Raw genomic sequence first — 16,465 nt, forward strand, 5'->3', positions numbered from 1 at the left:
CAGGTGGTAGATGATGCCAGTGCTCCAGGTTTGACTCATTTCCTGCTGGAATTTGAAGGGCCTGGTTCAATTCTACATTATTCAGATGAAAAAACTGGCACCCAGAGAGGGAAGGCATGTGTCCCAAACCACACAGCTGAGTTGTACCTGGAACCCAGGTCACCAGTTTTCTAGCGTGTGCACCCAGGCACCACTTCCGGCACTTGGCCATAACCTGAATGTGGGCATTTGCCTCTGGGAGGTGAAGCAGGAATTTTTGGGATCTTGGTTCAGAGTATGGAGAAGGACAACACTTTCCTCCTCTCCCTGCCCACTAGATCTGCAGGCCTGGGGCAGCCCCTGAGCCACCAGGGCCTGGGGAGGGTGGTAGGGCCAGGTGGGGACAGCTAGTAAGAAAAGTGGACTAGGGCCGGCAGGGGGCGCGAGGGGGGCTTGCAGAGCGTGCGCTTCTCTCAAAACCAGCAACTGGGCAAGTAACAGCGCCGCAGAGTCTTTTTGTTTTTGTTAATTGGCAGAAAGAAACGCAGGCGGATAAACCAGAAACTACAGCAGGTGGTGGGGATGGAGGAAGACACTCTTCTGAGCACACACTTTTGTACAGATTGGACTTTTTGGAACTATGTTCATGTTCTACGTATTAAAAAAGCCAATCGGAAGATGAGGAAATCCCTCTAAAAGTGAATATAAACAGAAACAAATGAACCTACCTGTATTTCAAATGAATAACATAACCACACTGAAGGGAAATAATAACTGATCTAAGTAACCTTGGGACCTGTGTTGAAACTGTTACTTTGACCATTGACCCGCTGTCTGAAGACAAAAAGATAGCCTTGAATAAGATTCAATAAATCTTGAGGTCTCCTTAGAAAATTTGGTTTTCACAATGGTATGGGTGTAGCAATTCTGAAACTCTTTCTGTGTGAAATTTAGCAAGTAAATTTATTGATGTTAATGGAGACCAAGTTTCTTACTGTTAGAGAAGGGAGGTATAATTATGGATTGGGGAAGAATGCAAGAACCCTGGTGCTGGATTGGAACTGGTGAAATGGACAGATGTGGTGGTTTATTTACAAATTTCCTAACTCTCTTTGCTACAAGGACTTGCAAGCAATAGCACTCCAGTACCAAGAAGCGCACCGACTGCCCACATCTTGGATTCTAAATATCATTTCCTGCTCCAGGGAACCAGGGCTCCCTGGAGAAATGGCTGAGGTTTGGGCAAGAAAGAACATGGAACTTATTGTGATGCCAAGAAGTAAGGCCATGCTCTGAAAATGATGTAGACACAGGAGTCAGCTTGAAGGACCTTCTGTGGCCAAATCTGGGGCAATATGAGGATCAATCACAATAACGACAGTAATGGATTACAACTCATTGCATAAAATAAGAATCCACAAGTTCATACTGACACCAAAGAAAGGGGAATATTAACAAATGTAAAAGAAATGATGACTTTAGATAACTATCATTTGCAACCATCTTTGCAAAAATTGATTCAAGTCACTGATTTCAACTAAAAATCATTAATGGATGTGCGGGTGGAAGTTGATGAAGAATGGGACAGTACACCTTGAAATATTTTCCCACAGAGTATTCATTACAAATGGGAGAAATGGTAACTTCCTAATGGAGAAACCTGCTGCGCTAAGTTAATATCACTAAGAACAGGACACGTTCCTCCCAGTATAATGCACCAAGGACACATCCATGAAGTCATGTTCCTGCCCATACCACAATCCCCAAATCTAATGGTAAAACCCATCAGACAAACGCAAAGTGAGAGAGACTCTAACACAACTGGCCTGTGCTCCTCAGGAGCAGCAAGAATGTCAAAGTTACGAAGGATAAAGACAAAGGCTGAGAAACAGATGCCAGATTAAAAGAGCCTGAAGAGAAGTCAGTGGACGGGGGCTGGCAGGGGGTGCCAGGGGGCTTTGACAATCAAATGATGTGATGACCCTGGACCTGCATCGTGACCTGCTCTCTAGCACCTGTTCTTTGTTGATAAGATTCCCTGGGGTTCCTTTCATGACTGCAGAGCTGTGCCCCTCGGCTGTATATCCAATTTGTTAATATTCAGATATACACATGGATGTTTGGTGCCAAGACACGAGGAATGCTTCATCTGCCTGGCCACATCTGGGCTGAAGGACAGCGCGTCTCCAGGTGTGTCCTGGAGTGATCAGCAGTTCTGAGTCGATGGTGAGGGTTCCCTTTGGAAGTTCACTGATGAGAGGAGGCTGGGTGTTGCGTGATGGAAGCGGATCAACTGCTGGGGGTGAGGGTGTGGCCCACAGCCACCCTGTGGGCGCTGCTTCCTGGGGTGGGCCTGGAGCTGTGGTGTGGCGTGGTATGGGGGGGTCACTGTGGAGAGGAAGGAGGCCCAGGCCCCGTGCAGCTGCAGTGAAGGCCAGCAGAGGGAGGGAGGGAGTGAAACAATGTTTAATAACCTTGCCTGAAGTTCATCCTACCTCGGTGACCACACCGCTCGGATGGGCAGTCTGGGCTGGGTGTGGGACCCCGCCTGCTGTCAGCCTGTGCCCCTCAAACACACTGCTTCACGCTGGCTGCAGTATGCGCGTCCCAGTAATGACTCCAGTCCATCAGACCACCCCCACACCCACCGTAGGAGGGAACTCTGGGCCCACAGCTGGGCCAGGGCCAGCAAGGGACATGGGAGGGAGACTTGGGAGCAAGGAGGGGTGATACGGGGGCCCCAGGAAGGGGCAGGAAGGTTGGAGATGACAGTCCAGTGTCCAGCAGAGCCCTGGGGGTGGGCAGGAAGTTCACAGGTGAATCTGCACCAGGTAGCGCAGGCGGCACTGGCTCTCCAGGTAGATGAGATACTCACTCTGGGAGAAGCTGGAGCTGCTGAATTCCGGGCAGGGCATGGGCTGGCCCTGGGGCACTGCCACTCGCTGGCCATCCAGCTCCAACACCATGTCCTGGGTTGGGTCTTCAGGGCACAGCAAGGGCCACGGGTGACCCAAGGGTCCTAGCTGACCAGGATGGCCTGCCTGCTACACTCTCCGCTCCTGCCACAGGGAATGCTTGCCCGTTCCCGCCTTGCTAGTCTCCAAAATGCTGCACAGCCTGGGCCTTCTGCCTCGAATATCCTCTCTCATTCTTGTCTGGGAAATGCCTACTCATCTTTCCATTATTCAGTGAATGCCACCTCTTTGAAGCCCTCCTGGGTGTCCAGGAATGATTTGTTGAATCAGTAGTTTGTTGAATGACAAAGGGAGGAAGCCGGCTTCATTTTGTCCTTCTCCACAGCCCCTGCCCTGGTACCTCGCCCGTTAGTTCAGCCTCACCTCTATCCTCACACTGGCCAGCTTCTCAGGACTCACCGGGCTCTGTGTGGCCCCGGGCGACCACACTGTCGAAGCCAGGGGGCGGCTGCTTCAAGCCGGGCTCGTTGATGGTGATGTGGTGCTCTCTGCCTAGTGCCACCTCCGCTAGGAACATGTAGCCGATGTGGTGCTTCCCGCAGGACATGCCAGTAACTGGGGGACACAGTGAGGCCCCGACGCCTGACTCCCCAGACCCCTCTGCCGCATTGTCATCCCTTCTGGCTTCACTGCCCGATCCCGGAAACGTGCTGACTCTTCCTCTGTCCTTCAGGACACCCCCTGGTCCTGCTGTGCTCTCCCTTCTCTCCCAAACCCCGGATGCCCACTGAGCACTCTGGTCAGTGACTGTCCAAGGGCTCCTCTCAAGGATCCACCCCAAGTGGGGCACCACTGGGCCCAGTCCTGCTCTGTGTCCCCACACATGCCCAGCGCAGGGCCCCGGGGTGCCTCACCATAGCCAGCTGACTTGCTGTTCTCAGAAGCAAAGTAGATGCCCTTGCCGACACGGCCACCAGAATGCGGCATGATGCGGAGCCCGCTGGTGAGGATGGCAGCCACCACGGCCACGTTGGTGCCATGCCACAGCAGCCTCCGGTTACCTAGCTCAGAGTGCACCTGGAACCGTTCTCCCTGTCGGGAGGAGGTGGGACCCGGGAGAGCCATGCCAGGCCAGCTCAGGGGCTGCGTGCTGCTGTGCAACCAAGGCCCCTCCGGCCACTCACACACCCTCATGCACACGCGCCCTAAACCAAGGCCTGGCCAAGGCTAAGCACGGTGGCTAAGCCGACTCTCTAAGGGACACATAAGCCAGGTCACCTCCCTAAGGGACAAGGCAGTGATCTGGTCGGGGAACTGGGGCTCTCTCTCACCTCCCCATCTCGGTTCACTTTCCAAACATGTTGGAGGGCAGGCTGCCGGTACTTGTTTCCAGTTTGTTCTAAGTAGGTCTGTATCACCTGTGGGAGAGCAGAAGCTGGGTGCCAAGGGCAGCAGTGTGTGGACAGACCCTCCCTGGTCCCCTGGGGCCCGGAGCTCCCAGACCCTAGAGACACGGGGAGAGAAGGCTGGGGAGCAAGTCACTCCTTGGGCACCGGGAGGGCAGACAGGCAGGGACCTGTGTACCTTGTACTCAGGCTCCTCTGGGCCCAGCCTCTGGAGCTGGCACTTGAGGAGCTGGTAATCTCGGTCCAGTGGGTGCAGAATCTCTTCCGCCTTCTTCACCTGCTCAGGGGTTGCTTGCAGGGTCTGGGCCAGCTCGATGTCCGTCAGCACCTAAAGTGGTGGGTGTCAGGGAAGTCCACCGACTCCTGGCCTCTTCCCCATGACTGGAGCCATAGCCACCCCCTTGTCTACCTGCTCAACCCCTCACCTATCTGCTGGTCTTCTCCTCCCCTGTCCTCCGGCCTGCCCATCTCAGCCCATCTCCCTGGGCCTTCTCCTTGGCCATCTGTCCCCCGTCTTCCTCACCCAGTCTGTCTGTTCAGTGACCCCCTGCCTGCCCACCCGCCAGCCCTCACCAGCAGCATGTCCTTCTTGGCCTGCAGAAGCTCAGGGGAGTTGATGGTGGGGGGCCGGCTGCGGCCGAAGTTGTGGGGAATGACCGTGTAGAAGTGGGAGGACAGCTCCTCCAGGCTGAGGCCAGCATGTGGGGGGGATTTCAGGGCCGCCTCCAGGGCCTCCAGGGCCTCGAAGCCCCGTGCAATCTGCTGCTTGCTCAACTTCCCGAGGGGCATCTTCTTCACATCTGGGGGAAGGGGGAGTGGGGAGACTCAGCCCCGCAGCCCTGCCACCCCCAGTCCCCTGCCACCCTGCCTGGCCCCTCCACCCTCACCCAGGTTCATGTGGGCCATGGCACTGTTGAACATGTCCTTGCTGAAGATGTTGGTGATGAGAATCTGCGTGGCCGCGTCCAGGGAGCAGGGCTGCACCCTCTGGGCCACAGTCCTCAGTGGGCCTCCATCCACCTAGGGGGAGAGGGCACCTGAGGGGAGGCTCAGGGTCCCGCAGGACACAGAGACTGGCCAGGCCAAGGCCAGAGCAGGGAGGTCTGTGCCCGAAGCTGACAGGTGGGCAGTGGCAGAGCCCACAGCCGGCCCCTCTGTCCAGTCCCTCCCTCAGCCCAGGTCCCGCCGTCTCCCTTCACCACAGCCACTTCACCTTCACCACGGCTTCCTGGGTCTCATCCTCTCCCTGCACTTCAATAAGTGTGTACTTGCCGGGGTGGGCCACAAAGTGGTCCCGCTCAGCCCAGCTGTTCTTGGTCTTGTCCCGAAATTTCTTCTCGAAGTCCTTCTTTGCATCCTCCAGTAACACGAAGGAGCTGAGCTTTGACTGGCCCACCTCTCCCTGCAACCAACAGCCTTCAGGAGTGTGCCCACCACACTGCCCACCACAAACATGCGCTGGCCTCTGCTGTGCCAGGCCCAGGCCCTGGGGGCAGGAGGGGCAGGTCAGCAGCTGTGGCCTTTGGGCCTGGGTATTTTGTGGGGACCCTGGGGAGCATGGGACATGCGCTGAGAGGAAGGGAGGAGGCAGGCCAAGGACGGAGGCGCCTCTCACCACCCGGCCCCAGCGGTTCCAGCAGACGAAGCGCTCTCCGTCTTGCAGCAGCTGGATGATGTAGAACTTATTGTTGTTACTTCCGATGTTGGTCTGGTTTAGGGTGCAGTCGTAGTCCTTGTGCACCTGGGGTCCGGGGGCACGGGGAGGCAGGTGCTCGAGCTGCTCTTGTGGGGGACAGGGTACCTGGCTGCACCCTGCCAGGATCTGCACTATGGGGGATGCAGTCTGAGGGAACATGGCTCAACGGGCACTGGGGGGATGTCTGGGAAGGACATGGTTGTGCCCTGAGTTAGGGAATCTGAGGGTTCTGATTCTGCCCAGGTTCTCACTGGCACACAACCCTGCCCTGTGAGGAATCTCAAGGAGACATGGCCCTATCTTGTGGCACTGGTTTAGGGGATGTAGGTGAGCCCTGGGGGGACTGAGGAGGCTGGAGCCCTTAAGTGTGGCAGGGGAGGCCTGAGAAGGCCACGGCCCTTTCCCGAGGTCTGAAGAGCAGGCATGACTGGGCTGGATCTGATGAAACACAGCCCTGCCTGATGTTGGGGTCCCGGGAGAGCACAGCTTACTTGGGAGCTATGAGTTAAGTTGTTGGTCACAGCCAAGCCCCCATGGTGGGGGAGCAGGTCTGGGTGCATGTGTATCTAGGAGGAAGCAGGCTTTGAGCCTGGCTGGGCACTGCAGCTTACCTGGGTCCCCGGGCTGTGGCTGAGCGGGCACTGGGGATCCACTCGGACTACACGCTTCTCTGCAGGTGCGGCCCTGAGGGCCTTGACAGTGGAGTGGAAGCTCTCCTCCTCTGCCCCCAGCCGCCCTTTCTTCTTCTCAGGGCCCTCACGCTGCACTGGGGGCTTGCGTTTTGGAGCCATGGCTGTTCTGGGACACAGAAGGGGCCCTCAGGCCTCCAAGGCCTCTGCACCCCACCTGGATGGTACAGCACCAACTTGCTCCGCCTTGGGTTTCCCCTATGGTGACCTTCCACTGTCTCCCCTGCCTCCATTTCCCCATTTCCAGCCCCAGACCTAAGTGCACTCTGTGCACCCAGATGCACGCCCTTCCCAGCGACTGGGGCTAGGCCAGGACCCTGTCCAGTCTGCCCGCTCTGGTCAAGGAAGAGTGGTTGCCTAGCCCTCTAGCACTCCAGTGTGCAGTGAGGTGGGAGAGTGTGCAAGGAGTGGCCTCCCTCCCCCTTCTGGGCCCGCCTCCTCCCAGAGCCATCAGTCTGTTAGGTACTTCCTGCCCGTTCCTCCCTCTCAGCTGACGACCTGGCATGGTTACTGGGCTGAGTCACCTCAGCTATGGAGGACAGTGGGCAGTGGCTCCCAGGGCAGCACTGCTTGGGGCCAGATCTGTCTCTCCAGAGCTTGGGACTCAGTGGTGCATAACCCTTCCCAACGGACTCAGGGGTTCTGGGGTGCCAGCCAGGGCCCCAGACCAGTGGCTTTGAACCGCAGAGGGCCAGGGCCAGTCCCACCTCACCCGGCCCTGCAGAGGGCTCTGGGCAGGGCCATAGGGCACTCACCTAAGAAAAGCGCAGACCTTGGAGAGGTGGCAGCCCCGAACAGTCCCACGGCTGTCCCAGTTCTAGGGCCCCTCTAGCAACCCTCTGCAAGCGTTAGGCGACTTAGGGAGGGACTTCCCGACCGTCGGGGGAGGGAAGAGCTGGAGTCGGGGTGTAGGATTCCAGCTATTTGGCCACTAGTCGGGTGAGTCAGAGGCTGGGCAGGTCGAGGAGGGCAGCCTGTACCATGGATGGGTAGACACTTCCCCGAGACACGGCCAAGGCCAGGGGACAGACGCATCTTTAGCGCGGCTCCTCTGGCACGGGGCATGCAATACGTGCCCATCGGCTGTCCGGTGACCTTGGACCAGGTGCGGGAACTGCCTCCCCCAACACCACCCCCGGGGCTGCCTGGATCCCCCAGTTATCCAGTGCCAGGCTGGATCACCCTTGTCCCCGCCCGTGACGGGGAGGAGTCAAGCTCCAGGACTCGGAACCCCGCATGTCTGGCGCCCCCCAGCGCCCAAGGGTCGCAGCACAGAGGAGGCAGTCCCTTTCCGACCCCTCCTTAGAGCGGTCGGCAGCAGGGCGCACGCGCCAAGGCCTTGGGCCGGAAGCGCGGGCGGGAGGCTGGCTTCCTGCCCGAGCGGGGCGCGGGAGCCGATAGGAGATCTGGGAGGCGTGGCCACCGGCACTTACCCTGTGGGCGCTTGGGGGCGTGGCAGGGCCGCCAGAAGGACCCAATGGCGCTGTTGCAGGCGGGGCCGCCGCGGGTGGTGAGCGCCTATCAGGGCTCGAGGCCTGGCTGGGCCGCCGGGCCTTAGCCACCACGTGAGTTCCCCAGGCGTTCGCTGAGCGTGCGGTGGGCAGCATGTCCTCCGCAGCGGCGGCTCGGAAGCGGGGAAAGCCGACTTCGGGGGCTGGGGCCGGCAAGCGGCGGCGAAAAGTGAGTAGGCGTTTCCGAAGGCCGGGTCAGTCGCGCTACCGGGACCACCGTCGACCCCGGAAGGCCTGGCACTTGTTCCGGGGGTCACCACCTTTCCCAGCCCCGCGGCCCTCGAGAGCCTAGAAGGGGTTAGTGCTGGTGTGGCCGGGTGCCCTGACCAAAGAAAGGGTCTTATAATTCCCAGGCCGACTCTGCCGGGGACAGGGGCAAGGCCAAGAGTGGCGGCAAGATGAATGAAGAGATCCCCAGCGACTCTGAGAGTGAGAGGTGAGCCCTTCTTTTCCACCAAGTAAAAGGGAACCCTTGAGGTCCCTGGTGTATGGGACTGAGTCGGGACAGAGCTGGGCATGGAGCCCAGAACCTCTGCCCTTGGTTCTCAGATCTTTCCTCTGCAGAGGGAGACCAGTGAGACCTCCCTGGAGCATGGCAGGGAGCTGAGCACAGGCTGGACTGAGTGGCAAGGGGAGAGGGGCTCAGAAATGCAGGCTGGCTCTTCATTCGGTTTTCCAATTACCGCTCCCCCCATCTCTCAGCATACGCCAGGCACTGGCTTCACTGTGAGAGTACAGAGATGAGCAGGCGGGTGAACACTGGGATGTATAACTTACAGCTCTGTGTTTCGGGAACAGAGGAGGAGGCATCTATATAGGGCCTGGAGAGAGAAGGAGTCCCTTACGGAGAGGTAGTGAAGGCATTCAGGGATCAGGAGAAGAGTCTGGGCTTTAAGTGTGCCAGAGTGGGAGATGAAGAGGATGGAAGGCCACTGGAGGTACTGTACAGATTGTGGAGGACAGGCGACAGGCGGGGGACGTGACAGGGTTTCAGAGAGGGCTCGCAAGGTGTCAGGCCTGACCCAGTGGAATGGAAGCTGTCATATCAGGGAACTCTGGTGCCTTCTTTAAGAGTTGGCTTTAGAAATTCTGCTCTAAAATTGAGGACATGTTGGCTTCAGCCTGCTCAGAGAAAGACCTAGTATGTGTCCTTAGTTCCACCTAGGGTTGTGGGTGTGTATGTGTGCCAGGTCCTGTGCTAAGCACTTTTAAATATTTTTTAAATGGGTTGTGAAACATGTTATTAGATAGAGAAGAGTTTGTGAAATGTGCTTGTACTTGTACTACGGAGAGTAGTGGTGGATTGCTGAGCCTCTGTGCACACAGCACATATGTGAAGAATTGGACCGTTTGCAGAAACTTAGAAGCCCGACCTGCCATTCCTGACTTGAGTCCATCATTTCTTTGGTTTTCTTCCCGCATTTTTCTTCTTTTTTTTTTTTTCATTTTCTCATTCAGATATAATTTATGCAGAGTAATAGTCACCTTTTTTAGCAAACAATTCTGTGAGTATATGGACAGATGCAACCAGTCGTGTAACCACCATGGTTAGGAAGATACAGAAGCATTTCATCACTGTCCAAAATCCCTCTGCTCCTTTATAGTCAGGTTTCCCCCCTTCCCTCAGCCCTTGATAATTACACCCCCTAGAGTTTTGCCTTTTCCATAATGGCACAGGAGTGGAATCATACTTGGATACTTACCTTGGTTTTCTTTAGAGTTCTGCCTCCTGTGTGACGGATGGATGGGTTTGCAAGCTGAGTACTAGTTCCGAGGCTGGCTGTGTAAGGCCGGGGCAGCGCCAACCCTGGAGGCATGCTGCACTGGGGACTGAATGGTCTTCTTGAGAGTTTCCAAGGTCCCTTCTGGAAAGTCGTGGGCAGTGTTATGAATGAGTCCTGGCAAATAGTTGGGGCTATGGGCAGGGACTAGATAGCTATCCCCAGGCACGTGATCCGAGGGACCGGGTTTCCCTGGGTTTTCCGCTCCTACCTCCAGCTCCCAGGAGCAAGTCAGAGGAGGACTCACTTGAGTAAAGGGAGTGTGCTCAGCTGGTCCAGGGACTGGCATGGAGGGGAAAGCAGGAACGTCACCAGCATGAGGTCAAGCCAAGGCCACCCGGAGCCCTGTCCTCAGGGTTGAGGATATTGCCACAGCAGCGAGGGTAGGGCAGTGGCTGTCCCAGTGTGTCTGCCTCTTGGGGCCTTGCCTTGGATCTGGACTGGCTGCTCCTATGGGTCTGAGGTGCTTATTCTGGGATCTGCTTTTCTGCTTTCCGTGTTGGGGCTCCTGTTTCCTGTCTCCCAGGCCTTTCTCATTCTTAGCTTACCCTCTTGTTCGGGGAGCACATCCTCCAACCTTTAAGGAAATTAGAAAGGACAGTTCTATGGCTCCTTGTCCATCTGATGATATCTTTTCTCGTCATTAATGGTTTAACTGGCACTGCATCTACCTTCAGAATTTTGTGTGTGTGGCTCCTTTGTGTCCTTGCTGTCAGCGATGCTGTTGAGACAGCTGAAGCCATTTTGATTCCTAACCCTTTGTGCACGACCTGATTTTTCTGGGAAGCCTGTGGAGTTTTCTCTGCCCCCTGTTGAGAGAGCTCACAGGGATCTCTTTGGATTTGGGGTCTGTTTTCGCTCTTGTGTCCAGCACGGGGGCCCCTGTGGCGTGGTGAGTCTCATCCTGGTTTCTGTATGTGTGATCACTGGACGTGGGGCTGCTGGGGACGGGGCGTTGAATGGCGGGTGGAGTGGTGCAGAGCCTCAGGCCCAGAGGCCAGAAGAGCGGGGCGAGCCCCTCACCCCCTGCCCACAGCGTGGCTCCCAGGAGGACTGAGGAGGAGGAGGAGGAGGAGCTGGAGGAGACGGCGCAGGAGAAGAAGCTGCGCCTGGCCAAGCTCTACCTTGAGCAGCTCCGGCATCAGGGTGAGCCCAGGGACAGGATGGGGGCGGGGGAGCCTGCACCCAAGCTGCCTGCTGCAGCCTGGCCGCCCAGTGGGCTGCCCTGTGGGAGGGTGGTTGGGGGCCCTCCTGGGCCTCCTGGGCCAGACCTTCGGGGGGCTGTAGACTGACCTGATAAGTAAAGGCTGGGTGGGATAGGAAGGGAAAAGTGGGCTCCGGCCTGGGTCTACCTGGTCTGGTCTGTCCTATGCAGAGGAGGAGAAGGCTGAGGCTCGGGAATTTGAAGAGGACCAGGTGGCAGGGCGCCTGAAGGAGGATGTGGTGAGTACGGAGGGAGGGTTGGGGGGTGTTGGGGGTTTGTCCTGCTCCTGGGAGCTCATCCATCTCCTTCCCACGCAGCTCGAGCAGCGGGGCAGGCTGCAGAAGTCGGTGGCAAAGGAGGTGAGTGGGCCGGCACTTTGGTGTAAGATCAGAGGGAATGGGGGTCCCACCTGGCTGTAGGCACTTGGGCAGACGGGGCATGTGAGGGTCTGGTCCTCGCAGACCTCGGTTCAGTTTTCCTCCTGGGCAGGGTGGTGAGAAAGGATGGTGTGGGTATATGGGGGTAGGTGTTGGACATGTGGGTAGGGGTGCCTTTCTGTCCCCGTCACAGTGACCCTGGCCCTACCTGCCCAGGTCCAGGCCCCAGCCCCGGCCGACATTCGAGTCTTACGGGGCCACCAGCTCTCTATCACGTGCTTGGTCATCACCCCCGACGACCTGGCCATCTTTTCTGCCGCCAAAGACTGCACCATCATTAAGTGTGAGTGAGTGCCTGGGTGGGCGGCAGCCCCCAGGGCTCACCCAGGGGGGCTACGCTGGGAAGGAGGGAGTAATCCAGAAAACAGGCCTGATGGGGGGGAGGCAGGTTCGCTCTCAAAGAGGTGTTTCCTGGGTGACAGTGGGAGCTTCTGCCCAGGAGGGGTCTCATGACCTCCTGTCACTGTCACTGGGGACAGCTGAGCAGAGGCAGGAGTTGATTGAGTGGGATTGATGCTGCAGGTGGGCAGGTGGCCCGGGCACGGCGTTCCTGGTCCTCCCACATTCCCACCTTTGGTGGCTGGGCTCCTGCGTCTCACACACCTCACACGCCTCACACTCTCAGTCCCAGGGCACTCTTCTGTCTCTTCTCTTCTGGGCTCCATGGCTGCCCTTTGGGATTTTTGTCCCCACTGAACAGATGAGGAAACTAAGGTGACTTGTCCAGGGGCTCTCAGTGGTGGAGTCAGATCTTCTGACCTGAGGCCAAGACTTTGTATGGCCCGTGCTGCCCTTGAGGGGGTTGCCCACCAGTCCCGTGCTTCACCCCCAGTAGCCTCTCTCTTCTTCTGGCGTCAGGGAGCGTGGAGAGTGGACGGAAGCTTCATGTAATCCCACGAGCCAAGAAGGGCCCCGAGGGGCAGTCCCCTGGCCACAGCAGCCACGTCCTTTGCATGGCTGTCTCCTCCGACGGCAAGTACCTTGTAAGGCAGGGTTGGCCCCGGGGGTGGGGAGGAGGTCTGGGCACGCAGTGGGTGCCCGTGGCCACCGTCCTCATGCTCCCAGGCCTCAGGCGACCGCAGTAAGCTGATTCTCATTTGGGAGGCCCAGAGCTGCCGGCACCTCTACACCTTCACGGGACACCGGGACGCCGTGTCGGTGAGGAGCTGGGCCTGCTTTGCTTGGATGTCTGTCCACTACCTGAGTGGGCTAGGCACACTGCTGGCTCTGGGGCATGGGGTGAAAGAGGCCGAGGGTCCCCGTCCTCAGGGAGCCTGCGCCTTGGTGCCATGAGTGACACTGCCAGGGGCACGAATGGGGTCGGGGGCAGGGAAGCTGAGCTTGCCTGGGGAGCAGGGAGCCTCTGAGGAGCCTGCAAGTGCTGGAGGGTGAGGAGCAGGCCACTGGCTCCAGAGAGCACACAGGTGCCCCCTCGTGGCTCTCTGCGCCCCTGGCTTGCTTTTCAGGAAGTCCTCTGGGCCTGCCTTTGTAGGCTGCTGCAGTCAGTTCCCCTAGTCCTCTCTGTGCACCTGTAGGGGCTGGCCTTCCGCAGGGGCACCCACCAGCTGTACAGCACGTCCCATGACCGCTCCGTGAAGGTGTGGAATGTGGCCGAGAACGCCTACGTGGAGACACTGTGAGTGCGGGGGTTGGCTGGGCTGGCGGGGGGGCATGTACACGGGTTCGTGTGTGAGCCATCCTCCCTCTGCCCGCTCCAGCTTTGGGCACCAGGATGCCGTGGCTGCGCTGGACGCCCTGAGCAGGGAGTGCTGTGTGACGGCCGGCGGCCGGGACGGGACAGTGCGTGTGTGGAAGATCCCTGAGGAGTCCCAGCTTGTTTTCTACGGCCACCAGTAAGGCGGTGTGCTGCGCCGGGCGGGGCTGGCGCGGAGGGCCATGCCCCGCACTGCTGCAGCCCCCTCACCGCTCCCGTCCCCAGGGGCTCCATCGACAGCATCCAGCTGGTCAACGAGGAGCACATGGTGTCCGGCGCAGACGATGGGTGAGCGCTGCCTTCAGTGCCTCCCACCCTGGCCCCGCACTGCTTTGCACAGCCCCGCCCCTGTGCCCGAGCTATTGTAAGCCCTGTCCATAGATAAGGACACAGGCAGAGAGCTTGGGGAGCTTGTCGTCATTCCATGGCTGGTGTGGCCCTTCTGCGCTGCTCCCGGCCCCTCGCTGACGGCGTCCCTGTCCACAGCTCCGTGGCCTTGTGGGGCCTCTCCAAGAAGCGGCCACTTGCCCTGCGGCGTGAGGTGCACGGGCTGCGGGGGGAGCCGGGCCTGGAGCAGCCCTTCTGGGTGACATCAGTGGCAGCCCTGCTCAACACGGACCTTGTGGCTACAGGTGGGCGCCCGGCAGAGAGCAGGGGGTGGCAGGTGGGCAGGTGCCGGGTGCTCACCGCTCCCTGTCCCCCAGGCTCCCACAGCTCCTGCCTGCGGCTCTGGCAGTGTGGGGAGGGCTTCCGGCAGCTTGACCTTCTCTGCGACATCCCCCTGGTGAGTGAGGCTTGAACGTGCAACCCGTCTTTGCCACCCTTCGGCACGCCTGGAGCATGTGGCCCCTGGAAGTAGCCTTATATCTTCTCTTTCTGCCAGAAGAGAGGTTACTCAGTACAGGACCAGCTGTGACTTCTCTTGTTCGTAGCCCAGCTCCTAAGCGCAGAGCCTGACAAGAGCCCTCTCCTCCCCTTTCCTCTTCCTCCTGCCCTTCCTCACCCCGTTCCTATCCTAGGCCCTGGCCTGGGTGCAGGGGCACAGGCAGGGAGCACCGTGGGCAAAGGAACAGAGGGCATGGCACCATGCCTGGCAGGTGCCAGAGTGATACCAGGCCAGGGTGTGTGGACTTGGTGCGACCTACGGGGGATTGTCGGTGATGTCCAGTGATGTGCAGGGCTTGGCTCAGTGCTGGTGGTTGTGGGGTCTGCAGGGCCCCACAGCCAGGAGCCAGGCCCCAGGCCCCCCGACATACTCGGTGCACAGACTCACTGCAAGGCTGGCGCTCTCTTCCCCCATCTCACTGATGTGGGTGGAGGCTGAGGCCCTGAGGTGTGGAGGGCAGGCCAGGTGGCAGGAGTCAGAGCGGGGATTTACCCAGGCCTGGGAGGGCCGAGCCCTGAGGCTGGGGCTTGGGAGTGCAGTTCTCACATCGCCTTTCGGCTGTCCCTCTTCTCAGGTGGGCTTTATCAACAGCCTCAAGTTCTCCAGCTCTGGGAACTTCCTGGTGGCTGGGGTGGGACAGGAGCACAGGTAATGGGCACCTGGAGGGGTGAGGGTGGGCAGGCTGGCGCTAGTCAGGCCGCTGGGTAGGGAGGGGGTGTGGGCTGTGCTGGCCCTCAGCCGCCCCTTCCGCCCCTGCAGGCTTGGCCGGTGGTGGCGGATCAAAGAAGCTCGGAACTCGGTCTGCGTCATCCCACTCCGCAGGGCCCCCAGGCCCCCCACTGCCGGCCCCTGATACTCCCACCCCCTTTATTTAAGTCTTCCCGGGCCAGGTCCCCTCTCTTTGTATTAAAATCTTCCTCTTTTGGGCCTTGTGTTCTGCAACTTCTTGGGAGGGGAGGAAGGGATGGCAGGGCTGTGGGTTGGCATGGCTGGGGAGGGACAGGGCTCTCCCGGTCTCACTTCTGCCCCCCAGCTGGCACGAGGACATTTTATCCTTTTCCAAGGAACTTGGAGATGGAGACCTCAGCTGACTCCTGGCTTCCGGTCTCTGAGTATCCTGTCACCTCATTAGGCCAGCTCTCCATTCACTGCTCTGGGCTGACTGGGGTCAGAAGCTGCTCACGTCCACTAGGAAGCCGCAGCTACCCAAATGTGTGTCAAGGCTGGCTGTGGGATCTGAGAGCCGAAGCGCACAGCCAGCCTGTCAGTCGGGCTGACCTGCCCCACCCGGCAGCCCCGGTCTGGACAGCCCCCTGCGGGGGGGGAGCCTGGCACTGCTTCCTGCCTGGGGACTAGTGTCAGAGTTGGGAGTCTTTGGCCTCCTGCCACCTGGTCCAGAGGACAGCCAGGCTGTGTGAGCCATCACAGGAGCCACCCTTCTGGGGCAACGTGTCAAAGGCGTGCTCAGTTCTCATTTTACCAGTAATTCTGTCCTGCCATGGGGCAGAGCCAGAGAGGAGGTGCTGAGGACAGTGAAGTCTTGGCAGGAAGTGAGAAGGGAATGCTGAGGAATCGGCTCTCACCTTTCCCCTAACCCCCTGGGCCCACCAGCCGAGCCTGTGGTTCTTGGGGCGCAGGGTGGTCTCATGGAGGAAGCCCCAGAACTCCCGTCCTGCCCCTGTGCTTGAGGCCTGCCACTCAGGCAGACCATTCCTGCCTTCATTCTCCTGGGGCCCAAGGGGTCGGGTTCAGATGTGAGCCCTGAAATCCTGTTACGGATCAGACAGTAACAGTCACTCCTCATGTCTGTGTTAACTTGAGCTCAGCAATGGCATACACATACCTGCCGAATGATGTCGCAAGCACCACAGAAATGCACCTTAATATATGAACATTCCCAGGGAGAAAAGTGTTGAATGCCTTTGGAAGCAAAACAAATTTCTCCTGTGGCTTCTTTTCTCAACCTTGGTCAGCTGAGACTTCCTTGCTGTACTTGGGCTATTTATTTATTTATTTATTTATTTATTTATTTATTTATTTATTTGTTTTTAATTTCAGTAAAACACAAAGTATGCCATCCTCACCATTTTTAAGCATACAATTCCATAGCGTTAAGTGTATTCACGTTGTTGCGCAGTGGAGCTCCAGGACTTTTTTCATCCTGCAGAACTCCATCTTAACCCCCAGCCTCTCTGCCCTGCCTCTGGGAACTGCCATTCCACTTTCTGTCTCTGCTTTTGCTGACAT

General features: G+C 58.4%; 2 protein-coding genes across 5 annotated transcripts; one reads left to right on the top strand and one right to left on the bottom strand.

Moving 5' to 3' along the window:
* Positions 1-1,054: 1,054 nt before the first annotated feature.
* Positions 1,055-7,811, bottom strand: PARP3 (poly(ADP-ribose) polymerase family member 3). Of its 4 annotated transcripts, none has more exons than XM_036878024.2 (11): positions 7,441-7,806; positions 6,608-6,794; positions 5,916-6,041; positions 5,514-5,702; positions 5,188-5,320; positions 4,874-5,100; positions 4,479-4,628; positions 4,226-4,312; positions 3,809-3,986; positions 3,354-3,509; positions 1,055-2,959 (listed from the first exon to the last, which is right to left on the bottom strand). In XM_036878024.2, exons 2-11 carry the CDS (start codon positions 6,785-6,787, stop codon positions 2,790-2,792), a joined length of 1,596 nt encoding a protein of 531 aa, XP_036733919.2. In that variant the 5' UTR covers positions 6,788-6,794; positions 7,441-7,806; the 3' UTR covers positions 1,055-2,789. The 4 variants fall into 4 exon arrangements, with proteins under 4 accessions (XP_036733919.2, XP_036733920.2, XP_036733917.2 ...); XM_036878025.2 differs by having other exon boundaries at positions 6,608-6,789; positions 7,441-7,462; XM_036878022.2 differs by having other exon boundaries at positions 5,514-6,041; positions 6,608-6,789; positions 7,441-7,811.
* A 398-nt stretch (positions 7,812-8,209) lies between these two features.
* On the top strand, positions 8,210-15,144 carry RRP9 (ribosomal RNA processing 9, U3 small nucleolar RNA binding protein). The gene is made up of 15 exons (XM_036878026.2): positions 8,210-8,365; positions 8,550-8,632; positions 11,014-11,123; positions 11,353-11,420; positions 11,499-11,540; positions 11,775-11,901; positions 12,477-12,601; positions 12,684-12,776; positions 13,154-13,254; positions 13,337-13,471; positions 13,558-13,620; positions 13,819-13,964; positions 14,037-14,116; positions 14,793-14,866; positions 14,978-15,144. The coding sequence occupies exons 1-15, from the start codon at positions 8,291-8,293 to the stop codon at positions 15,069-15,071; spliced, it is 1,416 nt and encodes a 471-aa protein (XP_036733921.2). The 5' UTR covers positions 8,210-8,290; the 3' UTR covers positions 15,072-15,144.
* The last annotated feature ends 1,321 nt before the right edge of the window (positions 15,145-16,465 follow it).

The sequence above is a fragment of the Manis pentadactyla genome, chromosome 1 (genome assembly GCF_030020395.1).
Source record: "Manis pentadactyla isolate mManPen7 chromosome 1, mManPen7.hap1, whole genome shotgun sequence".
In the NCBI taxonomy this organism is placed as follows: Eukaryota; Metazoa; Chordata; class Mammalia; order Pholidota; family Manidae; genus Manis; species Manis pentadactyla.

Bases quoted from the DNA above. Each gene is read 5' to 3' on its own strand.
- PARP3 (XM_036878022.2), bottom strand. From the start codon at position 6,787: ATGGCTCCAAAACGCAAGCCCCCAGTGCAGCGTGAGGGCCCTGAGAAG. The intron at 4,629-4,873 runs GTGAGGGCTGGC...CCACCACTTTAG, and splicing joins CCAAGAAGGACATGCTGCTG to GTGCTGACGGACATCGAGCT. The intron at 4,313-4,478 runs GTACACAGGTCC...GCTCTCCCACAG, and splicing joins CAGAGGAGCCTGAGTACAAG to GTGATACAGACCTACTTAGA.
- RRP9 (XM_036878026.2), top strand. From the start codon at position 8,291: ATGTCCTCCGCAGCGGCGGCTCGGAAGCGGGGAAAGCCGACTTCGGGG. The intron at 12,777-13,153 runs GTGAGGAGCTGG...GTGCACCTGTAG, and splicing joins GACACCGGGACGCCGTGTCG to GGGCTGGCCTTCCGCAGGGG. The intron at 13,472-13,557 runs GTAAGGCGGTGT...TCCCGTCCCCAG, and splicing joins CTTGTTTTCTACGGCCACCA to GGGCTCCATCGACAGCATCC.